This window comes from Cryptomeria japonica, chromosome 1, assembly GCF_030272615.1.
Source record: "Cryptomeria japonica chromosome 1, Sugi_1.0, whole genome shotgun sequence".
NCBI classification, from domain to species: Eukaryota; Viridiplantae; Streptophyta; class Pinopsida; order Cupressales; family Cupressaceae; genus Cryptomeria; species Cryptomeria japonica.
Window position 1 is genome coordinate 542,302,295 of NC_081405.1, and position 22,765 is coordinate 542,325,059.

General features: G+C 38.0%; 1 protein-coding gene across 3 annotated transcripts in view; it reads right to left on the reverse strand.

Annotated features, from left to right (window-relative positions):
- Positions 1-5,331: 5,331 nt before the first annotated feature.
- The window catches only part of LOC131044884 (phosphatidylserine decarboxylase proenzyme 3), a 265,342-nt gene continuing 247,908 nt past the window's right edge, over positions 5,332-22,765 (reverse strand). For all 3 annotated transcript variants that reach the window (XM_057978357.2, XM_057978356.2, XM_057978355.2), the window contains 3 exons: positions 6,496-6,582; positions 6,316-6,366; positions 5,332-5,904 (listed from right to left, as the gene is read on the reverse strand). In XM_057978357.2, the coding sequence (XP_057834340.2) occupies positions 5,659-5,904; positions 6,316-6,366; positions 6,496-6,582 (384 nt within the window). In that variant the 3' untranslated portion in view covers positions 5,332-5,658. The remainder of the gene's footprint in view (positions 5,905-6,315; positions 6,367-6,495; positions 6,583-22,765) is intronic.

Consider the following 22,765-nt stretch of genomic DNA (forward strand, 5'->3'; position numbering starts at 1 on the left):
AATATACAAAAAACGGTAGAGAAACATATCTTATTGTTTGATTTGAAGTAGACTAACAATTGAAACATGCACGTACTGTATCACTTGAATCTCTACAATCGTATCATTTGTGATGAATGCATTGATCCTCCACTCAGGCCTATTTTCCTTCGCTCTTCTCTGCAACTCCATCAGCTACACCTCAAGGTCCTCGATCTTGTTCCTCGATGTCACTGCCCATGCAACGGGCACCCTCGATTGCTGCTTGTCAAACACGAGCAATGAATACAATTGGTACTGTTTTCAACAACAAACACAATAATTATTTCCATCTACAATTAAATGCAATGGGCAACTTCAAAATATGAGGAAGACTCATTACAAGGAGTTTAAGGAGACTTGCCCCGTATTTATTCGTTGCAAATGTGGAATCCATCGAGATGATTGACTCATGTGAGTGTCGAACCATCATGTCGAGCATCCAAGACGTTTGCACTCCCATAATGAAAGGTGTGTCGGGACCTTCTGGCTACTGGAAAAAAAAGAAATTACCCTCATCTTGTTTTTTCCATTTTAAGATGCTCGTGGCATCGTTCACATGCTTTCGTGATCGAATGGAGCGAACCCTTGCCGATGCATTCAAAACGTCCTTTTGTGTTAGGAATGAATCTCTCTTCCTCAACATGCTACAAAAAACAGGATCATCAAGGTGTCTATCAATTATAGCGTCAACACTGACGTCCATCGCCAACAAGCTCTCTATATATGCTTTGCATTCGTCGGACAGATTTGGTGCAAATTGTGAGCGCAACTCGTTGCTGGTATCATGCACACCATGACTCAATGCACCATTGTTGTCTACATGCAACGGTTGCTTGTATATCAAGATTGCCACGTCTGCCCTACCATATAACACCTTGACAATGAAATGGCACGTACAACCTCGTTTTTATGATACACACGATTTCGCTTCGGAGGCGACGACTTGTTCCTATTGTCTTTTGGTCCGTAAGAACACCAATACCTTAAACATAAAAATTGTCATATTTTCAGCAAGATTCGATATGTCATTAAACATAGAAAAAGCATACCAAAGAATGTGACTACTAACCGGCTATACATCTTTGTCATATGGCTGTCATGCACACTACTATTATCATCTTCAGTATGCCTCTTTTGGACAAACTTGGTTTCAAACCCTTCAACCAGTGATTCTGCCTTGATGATTGCATCCAATCTAGCAAGTGGAATCACTGCACAAAAGTCTTTAGTCGAATCATCCTCAACGCAAATTTCGGTCCACCAAATATCCCGTGAAGAGAAGTGATGGAGACCTTCACCACCATCTTGCACTTCCAATCCCAACATCTGCTACCATTTTCGGTGAATCGACATCCTAGTGAACTACATATCAGCCAATATCGCTAAATTACACACCAATTGCCAAACAATTGCAAGTACACAAAGCATACAAATAGTTGATTCATACTCAGAGTCATAGACACCGCAACAACTATAAAGAGCCAAATTTGGTCTGGTCCATGGCAACTTACAATAGGGATGCACATACAATCAAAACCAAATCCTCTCAAAATAATATTGAAGTTTGATGTCGACATCATTGTGTTCGTGACTAATGCCAAACCATTGATACACAAATAATTCACGTAAAGTGTTTGAGTTGATAAATTTGGGGAGAAAGCACCATAGACAATTTAGTCAAAAACACACATTTTTTTCTTGATTTATGCTTCTATGAGAAGAACCCTGAATGAGAAAATTGGAATTGAGAATTTTGGTCAATGGAAATGTAAAATTCAAATGATGCTAATGGAAAAAACCTATGGAGCAAAGTAGAATCAGTACATTACATAGAGAAAGAGGTAAGGTGTTATAACTAGATCTCCAATGACTGTGTACAAAGATAAAGAGTAACTAGGAATGATGGGACAACAAATTTTTTCTTTGTTACCACTAATCCAAAGTCTAACGATGTTTTTGCAATAACATATTGTAATGTAAGGATTTTATTGTCTTGTAAATGGAAATTGTTTATATGATGTCATGTGAACAATAACAAGAATTCCATGATAAAGTGAATGAACACACATACTAATGAAAGAAATTGCTAAGCAATATGAGAATTGTAGTGATGAGTTGTATCAATTCATTTATTCTACAATTTTTTAACAAAAAATAATTGGTAGGATTTATGAACCATCAAGACAGGTGGTTGCATACAAAATTGGTGTCCCAACCTTATTGAAATTATCATAATATACTTATGTGTTAGCTTGGGCATTTAAGGATGAGCACCTATTAAACAGATAACCTGCCATAAAACCATCTGAAAGTATGCTTTATGAAAAGCTCTTGTATTGTTATGCACATTCATACATGATAGTAAAACACACAAATTAAAGAAATTGAAATATGTTTAAATTGATTGATTTTGAGTGTTATGATTGATTTTGATTTTGAGCATTTAATATTAATTTCAATTCCATTCAAAGACATATCCAAATGCAGATATTAACAATCTCTATAAACAAACGTTATAATAATTATTCAGTTGTTGTTGCTCAAATATCATGAGTATATACATATATATTAAACATGCATAAACATTACAGACAATTGACAACACCATCGATCACAACCACGCCTAGTTCTCCTAATCATGATAAGCATCTGTAATTTTCTACTAAAATTACAATAATAGTTCGCCTAGTTCTCCCACTACTTTCCCGCCCACCCAATTAAGCCTTATGCAGTCTGCGACCTGGCGGTTTGCAAAGGACCAATTGCGTGTTATACGCACCTCAAAATCCGGCAACATGACGTGCGGTCTGGACGTCCTTTTCGGCGAGTCCACGCCGTCAGAGCCCTAGCCTACACGATGTCCCGCCCTGTCCACCTTGTCACTACTCGTGTGTGGGACCACCTCCAAATGGACATGGGTATGCATGTATGTTATGCATGCCTTCGATACGACACTAACGTTTTGGAGCCAGAATAGCTATGTCTGTTATTGACACCCAGCCCTGTGTGTTATCACACAATAATAGCAGTGGGAGACAACTGTCTCCCACTACTTTCTTGCTCGCCCAATTAAGCCTTATGCAGTCTACAACCTGGCGGTTTGCAAAGGACCGATTGCGTGTTATACGCACCGTGAAATTCGACGACATGACGTGTGGTCTAGACGTCCTTTCCGGTGAGTCCACGTCGTCAGAGCCCTGGCCTATGCGATGTCCCACCTTGTCCACCTCGTCATTGCCCGTGCGTGGGACCACCTCCAATTGGACATGGTTATGCATGTATGTTATGCATGCCTTCGGTACGACACTAACATTTTGGAGCCAGAATAGTTGGGTCCCTTGGAACGTATGATATTTACGGTAGAGGTTGACTTGTAATTATTTCCCTTTCTTGGGCATGCATCCCAGCCACTACAAGAAAACTTGGCATTTTCTTATTTTGTTCATAATGGTTGCTTCTCTCACACAGTGCTTTTGGCTTTCTCAACTTAAGAGTTTGTTATAGGATTGTCGAGATTATGGGTGGAGATTGGGTTAGAGTTGAGCCCAACTCTTACTCCGAATTTAAAGACAATGGGACTGTGTGGTACATATGCTATGAGGGTGGGGTTTCTCATTATCTTGCGAGCATGAATGGATATGATGCAAATCTATCTATCCAATTTGTTGCTTCCTGGGAAAAGCATTGGGTGAAAGTTGGGGGTATCTCCTTTGAAGTTGATGAGGATGTGATTGCCAAAGCCATTGGTCTTCTTGCTAAGGGGAGGAATTGGAGAAAACAAAGCCATGTCGTGAACAATAAAACCCTGGCCTTGTTCTTCAAGGATGGGGATAAACTTTTCAAACTGAATGGTGGCTTCGACTGGGAAATGCTCCCAACTTCTTGGGACCGTGTATGCCTCATGATCATTATTTTTTTCACCCTTGAAGGTAGGTTTAAAGTTTACTATTATTACCATCTTCCTCTGTTGAATCATTTCATCTATAATGCCTTGATTTGATTTTCGTTCTTCCTGCTCAATTCCCTTGAGAATTGTATCAAAGATGCTATGGAGGCTCCTAAGAATTCCGATAATAAACCCATCTGGCTTCACCAAGATTTTATCTTCGGCTTTATTAGTTCCACCTTGCTTTATGCCCTCCTAAAGCCATCTCTATTATGGAAGCCCATGTGCACTCCAACTCCCTCAACTGTGACTATCCTTGACTCGCCTAGTAAAAGCAACAAGAAATGACTAAGAATCTCGAATGCTAGCAAAGCCATCACTAAGACTCCTTTCTCCACCCTGACCTTTAGCCTGACCACCTCTAAAGATGCCTAAGCTACTCCTACCACTTTTGGCCTCCACTCTATGACTTTTGGAGCCCCAAAGCAGTTGGCCACCTCACCTCCCATTAAAAAAGGTAATTTGACCCTACCCACTAAAAAAGTGAAGCTCCAACCCTAGATTGAAGAAATTGAGAGTGACAAGGATGATAGAGGTTGGAAACACTAATCCCCACAGATCCAATAGGTTGGCAGATGAGTTCAAGGCTAAATCCAAGGACGATATGGAAATTGATGACTCAATTGAAGACCTTGATGCGGTGGAGGCGACAAATGAAGATGTGGATGAAAGTTTAGGAAGGATTGCTACCTCTGAGAGTCCCCTAGACTTGATTGAAGTTGTGTGTTTATCAGAGGATGAGATCCCTAATGACAAGATCTTCCTGGCAAAAGAGGGTCACAACTACGTCAAATGTGTTGCCATTGTAGAGGAACTAGCTAAGCTGCAGGTGAAAGTGATGGACCTTGAGAAGAAGTCAATTAACATCTCAAGGTTCAATTCCAAAGTTATGCACAACTCGACAACGACTCTGTGTTTACTGTAGAAGAAGATCTTGGGTGATGATGTTGCTAATGAAGGAAACTATAAGGAGCACTTTAAATTCCTTACTACAGGCGAGGGCAAAATGTTTTCTTAATTGCTCGTTATTGTTCTTTTTTTATGGTTTCAGTTGTAGTCTTTTAAACTCTAATATTGCTCTAAACTTGATTTTCAATAAGGTTATCTGTTTTAATAGGGTTAGCACCCTTATTTTGCTACTTAATCTATCAATAACATCTCTTAACATTTTAAAGATAACATTATATCATTAGACTTAATCATAACTCTCACTTCAACAAAATAGTATTAATAATTATGATATAAACATTATAGTGAAAATATACATTTTTCTTAAAAATATAATCTTAATTTAATTAAAATATATATAATTATAATAATATAATTTTAAAATAACAATAATTGAAAATTATAACAACTAAAAATTACAACAAATATTTTTATCGTAATATTATTAAGACAAATATAAATGACATTTACTTTATTTTATATTATTCCAAAACAATATTCAAATACCAAGAAACAAAACTGGCTTTGGCAATGTTACAAACAATTGTTGTCTCTGCAAACTTAAAAACAAATTTCCAGGCTACTTGTATGATGCTGTGGATGTGTTCACATCTGTTTTTTCGAAATTCAATTAGTACACTAAAAAAAAGTATTTTTAATGCTTCACCAAAACTTTGACACAGCAAGAGCAGTGCCGGAAAAGATACTTATTTTAGAGATCCTGAAAATGAAGAATATGGTCCTCACACCTCTTCGGGAAGGCCAATCTGATAATTTATGACTTTACCGCTTGTAGTTGCTCTGATTCCTCTTTCAGCAACTTCATTGTCCAATATAGCAATACTATCATTACGCCTGGGCCTTACAGTATTTGCTACTTGCTCTTCTGACATTTTCTTGGAGACACCTAAACTCATTCCCACCGAAACCAGGGTCTCGAGTGACCTTTCACTGTTCAAGACTAGGTCTTCATCCAGATCTATTGCATCCTGCCAAAAACAATGCCTTTTAGTAAATATTGTAGCAATGATTCCATACGTGCCGATTAAAGAACAAGAAAATTGTGGTTTTAAAGTTAGTAGATTTTTACAATTCATAGTAGATTTCCACAATCTATAGATTAAATTTGTTGCTACTGGATTAAGTTGCCTGTACTTTTTTGTATGAACATTTCAGATCACACTCCGTAATCTATCATCACGATGATAGAGAGCATAAAAAGTTTGAAATGACCGATTCACAAACAGTGAACTTGAATTTGGATCCTATACAGAACCTCTAGATACATGATTCACTACATTTATCACTAATCTGGACTTATCACCTATCTAGACCTTGGTCTTGAATCACTTATTCATGGCAAATGTACTTGGTGAAATGTGAATACAATAATCATTTACCTTCTCGAAAACACAAACAACAGTACTTCCCCCAAACGAGAAATATCCAAGCTGCAATCGGAGCAGAAGACATCCATTAATAACATTATAAGTCAAAGATAGACAATAGTACCACTCCATTCATTTACATGCATAAGAGGAAAACATATAAACGACGATACTTAAAATAATAATAAGTACCTCATCTCCTTTCTTCAGAAAATCACCTTCATTTTTGGTAAAAGTGATGCTACCCACCATTGTTGCTCCAATTGCCACAAAAGCCATCTAGAATTACATGAATTTATAAATAATCAGTTGCTAAGATGAAGGGTTCACAAAATATTTTGGTTCAAGTTACGAGTATGTCCACATTGCTTAAGCTGTCTTTGTTAGTTTCTTCTGTTAAGTAGAATTACATTACTCCAGTCTTTTGCTAATATTATACATCCAATCTTGGAGCCAATCTATATTTGAAAAATTTGCAGTATAAATGCAAATTTGATTCGGGTATTCCATGTAACTGTTTTATATCACAGACATAAAAACTCATTGCCTGTATGTAGTCCACAATTGCAGTAAAGCTTTTCAATGTTTAAATGGAGATAGAAAATTGTGGTTAAAGTAAATAAGATGAATGACATGCCAATATGACGAACAACAGAATGTTGCAAATTCAACATTGTGTTCTTTAAGAAGGATGCTAGTGACAGTTCTGTGATATTGTTATGTGTTTGTGCTAGTTAAAACGGTATCGAAAATGTGTAGCTTCAAGAAAGGTTCTCAATTAATGAAGAAACAAGAAATGGGATGGGAATTGTAATGGGGCGTTACTTGTAAACTGGCATTTCTCTATCACCACACCATAGCTTAACAACTATTCAATATTTCCTGTTATATTACTTTTCCTCTTGGGCCCACCTTATATATTTAATAGAAAAAGCATTTGATCGGGAGGCATTTTAAATTTCTAAAGATTTCTCAAGGAATACATTTAATTATCAAGGGATAGTTATGTTGGCATCCATGACATCCCCTACAAAGATATTTATTAGTGAAATACGGGGACATGTCCCCCAATTTTCCTACTATTTCGGGGATGGGGATGTCTCAGGAGGTGGGGACGGGGTGAGGATATTCCCTCGCTGAACCGCCACTGCCGCTGGGACGGTGCCGAGATGTTGGGGATGGCAAGACATCCCCAAACCTCTTGGAGACTCTTAGGAGGCCTCTGATCGTCCCGAGGATGTCCAGTGTCTCCCATAGCTCCCACTTGACCCCAAACCGCAACCAGCCATTCTTAATGTTAATGCAATCATTGCCATGTTTTTTATTTTTATTAGTTTAATTTTCACTTAGTATGCCAAAGTTTCATTCGCAATTCTTATACTTATTCTTGGTTTGCTCCCGAAGTTCCAAAATTCTGCCCACCATTGTTAATGTTCAAATTTCAATGCAATCATTTTCATGTTTTTATGTTTATTAGTATAAACTTTACATAGTATGACAAAGTTTCATTTGCAATTCTTATATTTATTTCTTACAAATCTTTTTGTAACTAATTTTTAAATTAATATATGTATTTGCGCCACCCCTTGCCATCCTTTGCCGTTGTCCCTAAACTTAGGCCCTTGATCGAAACCCATCCCCTATCAGAAAACTCCATAGAACTATGATATTTATTGTGATTCAAGCTACTGATCGTAATATGCCTTTCATGTAGAATCCTTTCAAAGAGCTAAACTTGTATTATAGAGCCCATGCAGTGAAGAAATCACCTGATGAATCCTAAACTATCTTTATATGAAAAACGAAGTCCATGTGTCATGAAGCCCGTGTTACTAAGATATTTTGGGCTTTTTTCTCTCACTATTGCCCCAAGTTGTTTTACCACTTCAAGGTTGAAGACCCATTTGACACTTAAGCGTCAATTTCCTTTGATTAAGTCATGACCATTTTATTATCTTTGGTTTTTCCTTAATTCAGCTTTAGGCTATGGTTGCATGAAATAAGGGTTCCAAATTTTTCTTAGTTGGCTTTCTTGAGTAAATTGTGGAGCTCATAGCAATGAGATGGTCACATGAATTAGAATATTTTATTCTTCAAGCTACTTATTTTCAGAATGTTGCTCCAAAATACTTTTAGTGATATATCGTAGGTTAGCTTTACCACATATTAGCTTCCGCTTAGCAATAAATCTCCCTAAATTATCTCAGCAAATGGTAAAGACTTGTAACCCCTTCTTTAGCTCCCCTTGAAATTTTACTCCTAAATTAAAGACCACTCCACTTTTATGGAGAAGACTTTTTCCCTATATCACAATGTGAAACTCATAATGGAACCTCTTGTAGAGAATAAATAGGAGCTCCCTCTCCTGTGGGACTGCACCCTTACAGACTTAACATTTCTCTGTTGAAAGTTTTAATGCCATTCTGAAATATCCCCTATGGATATTTGCTCCAAATTTAACCAAACACTCCACAGGAATTTAAACAAACAGTTTGTATGAACTGATTTCTATTCATCCAATATCTTTGCAAACAGAATATAATGTAAAATCATACAATCACTGGCCAGAATAGAGATCAGAAATAATATATATATATATTGTCATCAAAATAAATAAATCTTTACAACCTTCAGCATTATAACCTTCAACAGAATAATATAATTAACTTTCCAATTGTAGCCACAAAACTTACAGAAAGATTGAATGTACTAAAAACTTTCCAATCACAAATACATGATGTACAGTAGAATTGGAAATCCACATACCAACAACAGATATGTTTGATATCTTCAACAAACATCAACTAGAGTAGATCTTTCACCACTGTAGCTAGTCTTCCCCAAGAGGGATTTCGTCCTTAAGAAGGCTGATATGGACCAAGTCCAAATCTCCAAAACCTCACAAGGTTACAACCAAGAAATGAATAAACCCAACATCCTCAAAAGTACTCTCTTAGCTCTTTTATAACTTTCTCAATGTCCCTTGGCCTTCCATTTTCTCTTGCCTTTTCATTTTCTTTTCTTTTATTTCACTTTTGAACTAAAGGTGACTTAATTTGATTTCCCACTTAATTGAGGCACTTAAGTAATTATATAATGTTATCCTTATGATGTACTTTTAAAAAAGGAATAATATTAAATAATTACATTAATGGCTTATTAAATAATCACACATGCTTTTGATTATTTAATTATATCTTAAGCCAAAAGGGGACAGTACAAGTCCTCCCACCCAAAATTTGCTTGTCCTCAAGCAATTGGCACTAGGATCCCATACCAATCTTTGAGGCTGCCATGATCTTATGCTAAACTCATCGCTTGGTATTGTCATCTCTTGATTCCTCCATAAAATTCTTTGAATGATCGTCTGAAAGAATTCAGCAGAAACATTCACATCCACTGTTGAATTCCCTATGATTTCAGAATTCCAAGTCAATCTCAAGGAAGAGCCACCATGTTGATGGTGTGCCACTTTGTTTATAACAAATTGGCTTGTGTCATCAATCTGTATCCTCAACTCTTGGAACACCAAGAAGTGCCCAACGTCATAACCCAAACTAGAATATTTGAACAAACCGAACTCAATATTAGGAAACAAACATTGATCCAACATCTCAATGGAATCTATGTCATCATCAACCAATGTAGGAATGGTATTTGGTATAATTCTCTCCACCATCTGCATTAAAACCTGTGAGAACTCACCATTCATTTGCCCACAATCAACCCAAACCAAACTTGATTGCTAATCAAAGGGAAATTTATTTATTTGCAAATCATAGATTGTAATTCTGCAAAGAACTATGGGAACAGCAGCATTACTAGTATAAAGCACACAACTCCCATCCTCTCTCAACACTATATTGTTGTGCTTGGCTTCTTCTTCATCACTAGAATTGGATGGAACTCCATCATCCAACTCAAAAAGTGGATAGTCATGAATCACATCACTATCAAATTCAAACAAAGGATTATCAATAATTTTAAACCATTGTTCTTGCTGATCCAAATTTCTAATTTCTGACTTTGGGCAATGCTGGTCTGAACAAAAAGTTTCACGTATGCTGTCAAGCTCTTCAACCATCTCCTGGATCTCCTTGGCCACTACCTTATTCTTTTACTCCCAAAATTGTTTAGTAGCAATAAACTGATTTTCTGTTTCTTGTAGGGTCCTTTGAGCAATCTTCAACTTCTTTTGAGTTTTATTGTGTAAATCTTTGACCCCCTCTGCAACCTTAGTAGCCATATCTCTATCATGAATTACATGCAAGAAAGTCTCCTTGATTTCTTCCATATTGTTCTTTATTGATCGTAAATCAGCAAAGAAGATGTTAACCTTATTTTGATCTCTTGGTATGTTATGAATTAAATTTTCCACATGCCTATATGTGCCATCCACTGTAGATAGACCCTGAAATCCTTTTTCAGCTGATGTCAAAAAGTGTCTTCCCCAATCTTGATCACTCAAGGATGATGAACTGCTGTCATGCTGCATGAGGAAATCAAAATTCTTCTCAATCGTAGAGCTGCCGCCAATCAGATGTGTTTCTTCCTTTATCTTTGCAACAAGAAGCTGAGAATCTGAAACATTAGAGACGCTGGAACTTTGCTCTGAATCAGATTCAAACAAAGGAAAATCGGACTTGCTAAAAGAATCAACTCCTCCAATGTCATCTTTACTGCATGAAGAAGAATGAACTGTATTAGAAGCAAAAAGAATTTCATGCACATTTTTCTTCATAGTCTTGGTTGGGAAATCAAACCAAAGGCCTCCCGTGTCTTTGAATGAAAAAATGAATCACCAACATCTTCATTTCTATCCTCAGAAAGTGCATTTACTATCTCTTAATTTGTATCAATTTCTTGTGTAATCAAAGATGCTGGTTCAACCATTTCATTGTATTCATTTTCAGCTTGTATTGATGTATGAACATCAAAAGAAACATCTTGGAAAATTGTCATACTTCCATCATTAGGCAAGGTATTCTCTTTGTTCTTTGAATTGAATCTCCCATCTTCTATTTCTTGCTCTTCTTTTTCAAAAATAGGCTTCAATTTTCCCTCACAAGAACTGAACACACCTTTGACTAATTCACCTGTAGTGGAAGAGACAACCCACTCATTTTTAAGAACAACCATTAGCATGGATGATAGGGGCTGCAATATAACATCACTCTCATTTACACACAAGACCATAATGGTCTTCACAGCTGCAATAATTTCTTTGTCATGTCTTCCATTGGCTGTGACCAAGAAATGATGAAACATATCATAAGATCAAATCATGCATTTCCAAATCTATTAAAAGATTGTTAATTCCGACTCCTGCAAATATTTTCAGTATAGCAATTCTTCTTGAATAATGAACATTTCTGAAATCATCAAGATCTTGAAAACTATCTACGATCAAGTGCAATGTCTCCTTCATTGTCTCATCATCATACAGAATTTGAGGTGCCAGAATCCTCATGATTTCACTCAAACAAATTGCAACCATAATTCTTATATCATCATCTGAATAGCTCAACCATTTAGGCTGACTTAGAAAAGTCACTGTTGGAGCAAGAGCTTTTTCCAACAGATTTGAAGGTGACTGTCCCTTTAAGCTTAAATATCCTTCTAATCGATTTAGAGTAATGAAAACATCTCCCGAATTAGTCTGTGTATTGAGTTTGATACCAGCATCACTTAAAGCCTTTGCCAACATTGAAGCCATACTTTAATCTAGAAAACTTTGAATTTTCTCTCAACAAGTTGGCAGGATTGTATCGAATCTCGCCCAATTTGTTTTACTTTTCAATCAACTCAATAATTTGCTTACCCTTGCCTCAACAACTGAGTGGTATTGTTTGTTTTGATGTTTGGTTTGTTTACTAAACTCAAATTAAAATTAAGTACATAACAATGCACCCAAACTATCCACAATAAGATAAGCATCAACAATCACAAGAGCAGATTATAAATGAATTGATACTCTGACCTTTATTGCAAGCTTCAATCTGAAAATACATAAATGTGGTGCTCAAAATTGCAGCATAGAGTAAGAGTCAACAACAAGCTTCTTCATTCTTTCATAACTCTAATCTCTATCACTTAATTGCAAAGGATGATCTACTGCATATGCTGCCAAAACAAACTTTCAGCTGTTCCAAAAATAATTAATAATCATCAATTAAATTGCTTAGAACTCTCCTCCTTTCCACACTATAATCAGCACGCTCTAATATATAGCTTGAAAGAAGAGTATGTCTAGATGGAAAGGAGTGGTTATCACTGCAAGTAACTACCCAGATTTGCCTTGAATTGAAATCCTCAAATCTGAGAAGACTAATTTGATTAAGAATCCTTCACAAATTACCATGCTATAAGCTGGAACTACAACCACAGCATAAACAACAAGCTATTCATGGCTTCTCAAAGTCCACGACTTTGTTATTCAAAGACCTGATGTCAATTTCATATTTAATTCTCATCACCAAACAAATACCACCATCACGTCAAACAAATATCTATGCCCAGTAACATAAATATCCATACACCGAAGTAAGGGGAAGCTCCCACGGTGGTGTATACAAGCCACGCTATTCCAAGATCTTCAGCAAGTTAATTGCACCCATGAAATAGACTAGCACCATGACCAAGTGTAATGTCCCCTTTTTAGTTCGTTCCTATTCTTGAATGATTAATCTATCTTTCTAACCCTTGTAGGCTAATAATTGAGGATAGAGGGTCTTCTAAGGCAAAGGCTTGGTTAATGGAGGTTCTTGTCTTCTTCAGAATTCGGTATGTTCCAATTTGGTCTTAGTTTGGCTTAGATTGGACTTCGTTTGGGCTCAATTTCATGTACTTACTATTTATAGTAAGTCAGGAGACGATCGAGAGGGGCCCTTCCTATTTTTAGTAAGTCAGTGGGTTGGACAAAGGATAAAATGGTCAAATCCCCGATGCAACAGAATGAAGAAATATTGATTAATCATGGAGCTATGTTTATTTGATTAGTAATAAAGTGATAACTTTATTAATAAATTTTATTATGAGGCCATTTAATGTTATATTATAAGTTATTATTATTCATAAAGAAAGGGTCATGTTCATCATAAAAAGGGGGCCATTTGAGGAATTAATTATAAAGGTGAATTTTAATGAAATATTAAAGTATTCCCTAAGTCTCCATGAAATAACATTTTAAATGTTATTAATGTGTTTTATTTAATGGAAAATCGAGCCAAGAAGGAAATGTAAATACTCCTTCATGAAATCGTACAAGGCATTATGGAGCATTTGCTTTGATGAAATTGCCTGAGAGGAGGAAGCCAAGGGTTTCATTCTTCGAGCCATTGGAGAACGATACATTCTACAGTGTTGCAACCATTTGAGGTGGTGAAATATCCATTGAATTTGGCAATCGGGAGAGCTTCATCCAGAAGTTCTATTTGGGCTTAAAGGTGAAGATTTTTTACCTAGGGTTTGAAGATCATTGAAGGACTATCAAGTGCAGACCTGAAGATTCATCATTGGCAGCCATTAGTGATCAGATTTCAAGCTTTGTGTTGGCTGCTACAGTGACACGTGAACAGTACCCACGCTACAGTAAAACACTATAGTGATTCGCTACAGTGATGTGCTTGGTTGGTGCTGTTTCATCAATATTATTAGGGGGTTTCAATTTCTGTGAACATTCCCAAAATTTGGCAGTATGCTGATATGAAGTTTGCTGAGAAACATTTTCCAGATTGCTGATTACACTTCCAGAATTTTCCGTGATATAGTTTCAGACCTACAAAGATAGATATCGATTTACGGGTACATTTGTATTGTTTTGCAAAAGAATATTAATCTGATTTGAGTCTTTATTGTATCTGAGGAAATTGTAATCAGATTTGAGACCGTTATTTCATTATTGATGCATTATTATATTTATAATTGGTAAATGTTATTTGCATTTATAAATATTGCCTGGCATCTCAACAAATCAAATCAAACAAGCAAGGATTTTGTAAACCCAAAGTAATTAAACAAGGCAGAAAATTTGTGTTCACTAGAGTCCACTTGGGGTGGGTTCTGTTGTGCGTTGCACACGCTTCTTGTCGCCGACAGGGCCCCCCTTCCTTTTTTTTGGGCCTTTTTGTCTTCGCCCTGTTGAGCCCCGCGCAGAGCCTCTCGCGTTCTTTCAAGCGAGCCCGCGATCAGTCCGTGAGATGGTAATGCTGTGGGGGGGGGGCGGTGATCCGTATAGTCAGTCGAGCCCTCAGGCATGAATTCCAAGAGATTGTTCAAGTTTGTAAAATCACCTTAAATAGGCGTGGAATGATGGGGATTGGCGAATTCCGCCAAGTAAAGAGCAGCGCGTCTGAAGGTCGCATGAGGACCCAAAGTCGCCAATTTTCGCATAAGAACGATAAGAGAGATTGCATGATGTTTGTTTTTACAAGTTTGCGAGATTTGTATGAATGGCGATTCTCGCCAGCTGAGAGAAAGTGAAGAAGTTGCCAAAATGCCCAAAAGGGGCGAAATTTCGGACCTTCAGGTTAAAATGCCAGAAAATAAGGAAAGTTGCCAAAATGGCCAAAAGGGCCGAAATTCGGACCTTAAGGCCGAAATGCAAAGAAAAAAAAGAAAGTTGCCAAAATGGCCAAAAGGGCCGAAATTCGGACCTTAAGGCCGAAATGCAAAGAAAAAAAAGAAAGTTGGCAAAACTCACAAAACGTCCGAAATATTCAAAAATTGACAAAATTGGTGAAAAGGCCAAAAGGCCCGAATTTCGGACCCTTTAAGCGAAATGTCAAAAAGTGAAAAGTTGACAAAAGGGCCAAAAGGGCCGAAATTCAGACCTTAAGGCTGAAATGTCAAAAAGTGAAAAGTTTGAAAAATGCCCAAAAGGGCCGAAATTGACAAAATGGTCGAAGGGTCCGAAGTTTGCAAAAACCTCGTGAGTGCCGAAAATTGCGGAGGAGAGTATTGCGGGAGAGTTAAGGTTAGAAAGTTTGAAGTTTGCAAAACCATTGAAAACGCCGAACTTAGGCGATAAGCCAAAAGGGTGCGAAAAGTTTATAGGTTTTCAAAACCTCTCCAATCCTCGAAATTCACCAAAGGGGCGAAAATTGTCAAAGTTTAAAATTGGCAAGCTGGTCCAAAATAACGAAGTTTCAAAACCTCCGAAAACCGCATTGTGGAAGGGAAGTAAAGCAAATAAAGTTCGAAAGGCAATTGAAAACCCCGAAATCATGCGATAAGGCAAAAATCGCGATTTTGAGCTCTGCGTGAAACCCCCCCAATTCTCCAGAAATCGCCGGAAAAGGGCATAAGTGCCGTGATTTTTAAGTGCTTGCAATAGCATGCAAAATGCCGAGGTTCGTGTACCCAGAAAATCGCGATTCCTATACATTGCAATCACTCCAAACTCTCATACCGCCGAAAATTGCGATTTGGGGTAAATACGAAAGAAGGTTTAAAGTTTTAAATGGTTTTCAAAACTCTCTGATTCCCCAAGATTTGCCATCCACAGTCCCCTTTCAAAATTGTGTTTCAACTAAGTTACCCAGGTTAAGATTGCAAATCGCCCAAGGTAAAATCGCTATGACTAAGTGTTTAAATCTGCATTTACCTTTCAAACCATGGGCGCGAGAATTTGAATTAAAAGTTAACCGTTGAAATTCAAAATTGCAGACCCTCCCATTCAAAATTTGGAATTTATTCTCGCAGGGCAAATCGTGCAAATTCCCGCCATCCATTTTCACTAGGTAAGTGTGCTCTACCTCTTTCAATCGTCTGAAATATTTGCAAATTGGATAGATGTGTGTGCGGATAATCTGATTAAAATGCTTAAAGCTAGAGAATCGCATCTTTCCGTTTATAGGGCCTCATGCAAAGCAATCGAAATCAGAATTTACTCCTAACATTTAACCAGAAATTGTATTTTCAAACTTAGGAAAATTTCTCAAGCTTTGTCCATTTTTGAAAATTGATCCTGAAAATGCCTAAGTATAAATCCGCAGTTGAAAGCTTCATGAATACTTATGTTTAAATCAATCAAGCTTTTAGTTAACAAAATCATGTTGTTCTTCTAATTCGGTTTTTGAATTAATCCTTGAATGCTAGCATATTCTTTGTCTAACCTGCTTTGCTTCCCTTTTATTGCCTCATAATCCGCATCCGGCTGTGCATGATAAATGCCTAAATCAGCGGTAGAATCATCAAAGACACCTGCTACAGCCGAGACATCGCGAGCATCCAAATCAGATATCCCTCGCCGAGTTGAAAGGATGAAGTACCAGTATCAAAGAGGGGGATTGAGAGAGTCAAAAGTTCAGAGTGTCTGGGATAATGTCGGTGATATTGACCTAGGCCATATCGATATCCAAGATTTTAGAAGCCGAGTCTTCTCCCCTAATGCCTACTGCAGGCCTAGACAGATGATGGAAAGTGGCATCGCCCAAGCAACAGGATTTCCCCCAGCAGTGCAAAACTATGAGTTAGTAGTAGAGGCTGCTTGGCATTACCAACCAAAATCTAGATTGGTGCTCCTCGAGGACATGGTCCTCGTTAATTTCACTCCTGAAGCCATTGTCGACGCATTCGACATTCCCTTCCCAAACAATCCCACAGCCACGACTATAGATGAAGCGCAGGGGGCGTATGATATGAATCCTGCCAGATGCAGAACACTGATCAATGAAGAGTGGTACAAGGAGAGAAGACCTCCAAGCGTTAGAATTGGGAAAAAGACCCCAAGAAGTGACTCTCACAATGAGCATGGGAACATGGTCACATTGCTCAGCAAGGTTATGGGACTTCCCAAATCCAACTACTTTGAAGAGTGGATGTTTTATTTCACAGAGCAAGTCTTTGCTGGGAAGTCCAAGTTTGACTGGGCCCAGATTATAAGCGATAACATCCACACTCAGCTAATTGAACTTGAGACAAAGAAGTACTTCACTATGACCTCTTATTTGGTCTATATGTTCGCCAGGAACCAGCCACTGCGAGGTTTAATAATGAAAGGTGAAATTGGGAATGGACTCGATCAAGTAAAGGTATACGATTGTTACCCACAGCTCCACTATCAGGATATAGCTCAGAGGGAAAAGAACAGCCCGGCTTATGCAATTGGCCAGTATGAGCGCGTCAATGACGCCTTCACAATGCGCCTGGTCAGGCTAATGCAGGGAGGATTACACATAAGGCTCTCAGAGCAAGCTACTATTCTAGTACAGAGATACGGAGCCTGGTTCATCCAGTTCCCAAGGTTCTCCTATATCTGGATAGTTGGCTTTGATGGTGCCCCTCTTCGACTTCCATGGTACCCAACCGACAAGATAGTTCTTATGGAGGTCGCAAGGCAGTCACGTCCGGTCGACATCTTACTCAGAGACAGCAAGCAGGCTGGATTCGCATTCCCCATGATTATAGGCAACCAGGATATCCATCTAAAGACTCCCACCCAAGCAGAGGAATCCTTCGCAGAGCTGGCCTCCTATGGCCTATAGGAGCATTTTCCAAGGAAATGCTTCAATCATGACAATCTGGCAAAGAGGGGCAGGCGGTATAGAGCAAAGGAGTCAGTTGAAGATTATTGGAAGAACTGCTCTGATGACTATGAGGTCCGGAGGCATGAATATTCGAGGCTGAGTGTGCAACAGATGCGACTCTATGAATATCGTCGGGTCCCAAATCAACTCACAGATTCAGGAAATTGCCTGCAGATCTGGGAATTTGAGGCAGTAAGACATCTTTTGCCGGGTGTTGATTGGTCGCAGGACCCAATCACTGATTTTGAGGCAGTCATGGCAGCCCCAGGAAGATATACAGACCAATGGTTGCATCAGCAGATTGAGCGATTAATTCATGAAGGAGTCCAGTTCACTTACCACTTAATGGGTAGCCTTGATTCTCAGTCCTTCGAAGATGAGGGAACTTCCAGTGCACCTAGAGAAGAAATTGAAAAGCCCGAGAAAAGGAAGAAGGCTAAAGCCAGCAGAGGAACTCGGACATCCAAGAGAACAAGAAGGGAGAAGATTCCCATTAGGAGACCAGAGGTCACTTCATCGTCAAAGGACCCCAGTTCGTCCAACAATTTACTAGAACTAGATTATATACCTGCTCCGCCTTCCCAGAGCGATATTGATGCATTTGGAGTTGATGACCCTCCCGCACCCAACATGCTAGACGCTGAGCTAAGAGTCATTGAATCGGCTGAGTCGGGTAACCAAATTGAGGAAGGAGAGATTCCATCCATTCAGGGGATCGAAGTACGTGAATCTACCCAACAAAGCCGCCATGAATTGTTGCTCCACAATGCTACTAAGGATGACTCTACCGTTGAAGGAGAGCAAAGGACAGAGGAGACCCACGAGCTCGAAAAGACTGAAGAGCTACCATCACACGAAGGCACCAGACAATTGTTCAGTGAAGTGGGAGAAAACTCTGCTGCAAGCAAAGAACTTGGCACCTCCTCCACTCCTCCGGCAACCGAGCAACTGCCGATTTTGAGTGTTATTCATTCTATGGATTATATTTCAACTTCATGTTTTCTCTGAGAACGAAGCCAAGGGTTTCAGTTTTCAATCAGCCATTGGAGAACGATACTTCTTCATTGTTCCAGCCATTTGAGTTGGTGAAATATCCAGTGAATTTCACATTCAGGAGAGCTTCATTCAGTGGTTCTAATTGGGCATTTGGAGGTGTTTATTTAGAGGGTTTCAGTGCATAAATCATTCAGAGGGATTCAGCAAAAAGTGCAGATCATTAGCAGCAATCAAATCATTGTTGACACATTTGTTTAAGGAAGTACGAACAGTATATTTTTCCAGCCATAGTTGCAGAAAGGCAGCACCCTAGGAGTGGTGCGATTTTGGTTAAAGAGGTTGCCAAAAAATCTAAGAAAATCATTAAGGAGGCGCTAGAGCTGGAGGAAGGGATTTGTAACATCAGCAAAGGGAGAAGTTACAGATTTGTCAAATCCCAATCAGGTTTTGGTTGCTTTTTTAGTCACTCTTTACATTCGAGAAATGTTTTTCTGTTATTGGTGATATGCTTATGCCTGTAGAGACTTTATATATTCAATAATGAAAGAGTAGATGATATTTACTGTTTGGGTACTCCTATTACATAGTCTATTTAGAATTCAGACTTATTGAGAGATTTATATGAATGTTGCAATTGCTTTTGTTAAACCCTTGCAAAGAATACAAACAAGTTATAAAAACACAGAAAAAAACAACAAACCCAGCAGCACACTTGCATCCAGAAATTGAAATTTCTAGCATAGAGGACAAAGGGGTTCTCACAGGTTCATATTCCTATATTGCCGATAGCTATCAAATAATAACAATCTTGGATCCCTTCTTCAACATAATATTCACTTTACAACCCCGACGCTTTAATAATATTAATGACCCATAACATCTTGAATATCACAATCATTAATCGCTATATTTTAGAGAAATGTTCCAGGACCCACAAACACCAATATATGAAGTAGCCTTCACGAAATATAAACGTCCAGAAATATTAAGTGATCAGAATATAAAGGTCCATTCGATAAAATATTCTCATAAATAAACTTTATTTGAATCGGCCTTTTTGATAGTGCTTCCGGAGTGATAATCAAAGCCAGATTGGAGATTATAAACTTAGAATATAAACTCTCACGCAAACATCAGTACTTGTATCTAAAACTTATTTGCAAATTTATCCCTATAAACAAATCGTTTTTGTCACTCATGAAACCTCACAAGCTAGAAAGAAAACTTGCTCTGATACCAGTGAAATACCCCCTATAGATATTTGCTCCAAATTTAACCAAACACTCCACAAGAATTTAAACAAACAGTCTGCATGAACTGATTTCTATTCATCCAATATCTTTGCAAACAGGAATATAATGTAAAATCATACAATCACTGCCCAGAATAGAGATCAAAAATATATATATATTGTCATCAAAATAGATAAATCTTTACAACCTTCAGTAGAATAATAGAATTAACTTTCCAATCGTAGCCATAGAACTTACAGAAAGATTGGATGTATTGAAAACTTCCCAATCACAAATACAGGATGTACAGTAGGATTGGAATCCACATACCAACAGCAAATATGTTTGATATCTTCAACAAACACCAGCTAGAGTAGATCTTTCACCACCGTAGCTAGTCTTCTCCAAGAGGGATTCCGTCCTCAAGAAGGCTGATATGGACCAAGTCCAAATCTCCAGAACCTCACAAGGTTACAACCAAGAAATGAATAAACCCAACATCCTCAAAAGTACTCTGTCAGCTCTTTTATAACTTTCTCAATGTCCCTTGGCCTTCCATTTCCTCTTGCCTCTTCATTTTCTTTTCGTTTATTTCACTTTTGAACTAAAGGTGACTTAATTTGATTTCCCACTTAATTGAGTCACTTAAGTAATTATATAATATTATCCTTATGATGTACTTTTTTAAAGGAATAATATTAAATAATTACATTAAGAGCTTATTAAATAATCAAATACGCTTTTAATTATTTAATTATATAAGTCAAAAGGGGACATTACACATTCTATCCAAAAGCTGGAGTTGAATCTTTGCATCCAATGAAATTAGCCAAATTTCCTGCTGCTTTTTGCTCACTGCTGTTCTATTATACTTGGTGAGTCCTCTATTGCATCCACATAAGACTGCTGCCATTGATGTCAGGTCATTTACTCCATGTACCCTATATATTATCCGATCAACTGCTGAGGGAACTTTTCTCAAATGACCTCCAAACGCTCATCAACTTATTCTAGTTTTTTATTGGAATAAGCTTAAAATTTTACGAAGTATCACATATTATAGGGACTAAAGAACCAGCATAAAGGAACTTTTTACTAAGGCACTGCTGCACCAACAAAAATATACCAGCTACATCAAACAAGGACAGCATTGGACCACCAGAAATGGAACAGCTACAGACAACAAAGAGAGTGCTGGAGCAGCAAAAAGAACAGCTATATCAACATGTCCAGCATAATTGATAATGTAGAATTAACGCTGCTGTCTGATACAAAACAGTAAGGGTATATACATCCCCAAACTGAGTTGACCAAGAACATAATAGCTCACAATGGTGCACTGTACAATGAACAAAGCATAGCAGCAACACAAAAGGTCAAGACCAATCAGGTTGAGACAAAGCTACCCATGACAAGATCCATGAAAGAGTCAGCAGCATTTAATCAAAACATAGATGATCAGCTCCCTCAATCCAACATAATTAATCTTATCCTCCTAATGGAGATTGTCTTTCTCTGTGCCCAACATTGTAAATTCTCTTCAGGTTTGAGATCCTACAATTATCTTGAAATTTCTTAATTTGAACATGAATATTGTGTAGTATTCCAATAAAATCTGAGTCTAGCCGAGGAAATTTTTGTAGAATGTTAATATGAAGGGACAAGCTCAAACAAACCATCTGGAGTTCAACTTGAAGGGGGAAGAAACACTGATAAAAAACAGATAGGCATCTAAACCTCCAAATGAAGTTAATAATAGTCTTAGAGTCTGGGTGATGACATTGTGGTGAGATGAAAACCCCAAGAAGTGCAGTTTTCCAAGACAAGTCTAAGGGAAAAGGGTTGGGAGGCTGACAAAGAGGGAGCACCACAATTGATGAGCATGTGCACAAAACTAGAAATCATGTTTTAGAGACTCTTTTTTAGAGCAAAAGGACAAACTGGAGGTGGGAAAATGAAGGAGAGGTGCTCACCAATTGGCAACTTGATATGGAGCACTTTCCAGGCTGTTAGTTGAGATTCAGCACCAACTTTTGATCTCTAGATTTGATAGCTTAACTTGTTCCATTTTGCACAACTAAGATTGCATTTCTATTGAGAGTTGAGTCGAGGAGCCAAAGAGATAGACAGAAGGAGCTGTCTAAAAATGATTTTAAGAGGAAAAGATCGAATACTTTGCGTGTTGGGTCGTTTGACTCGTTTCCAATCCTTTAGGAAGTTGTCATGGCAGGGGGTGGACAACAAACCAAAAAACTCGGGAGTCACCAGTTGTTGGTCAATCTAAAGAGGATATTTGTTGGAAGAGGATAACTTGAATTGGGCTTTGAGTTGGTGCCAAGGTATCCAATTAAAATTAGTGGGATCTCACCTTGAATTCCTTTTTTGAACAAATGTTTTCCACTAAAAGTTTTTAAAGACACCGAGAGGTTTTCCATCTTGCTGAACTAAGCGGTTCCACCAAATGGAAGAGGTGGCAAAGCTCAGGCCATGACTTAAGGTTTGATTGAACCAAGACAACCTACTAGAAGTTATCTACCAAGCAGACCAAATAGAATTAAAAGGGGCAGACCCATGGGTTTTAAAAAAGGGGGCAAGAAGTGGTTGATCTATCCAATGGACTACAGTCCAAGATCATTCAGCAATAAAAGATTGAATCCGATGTCAACCTAAGCACTTCCAAAGAGCTTCTCCATCTAAAGCCCTAAC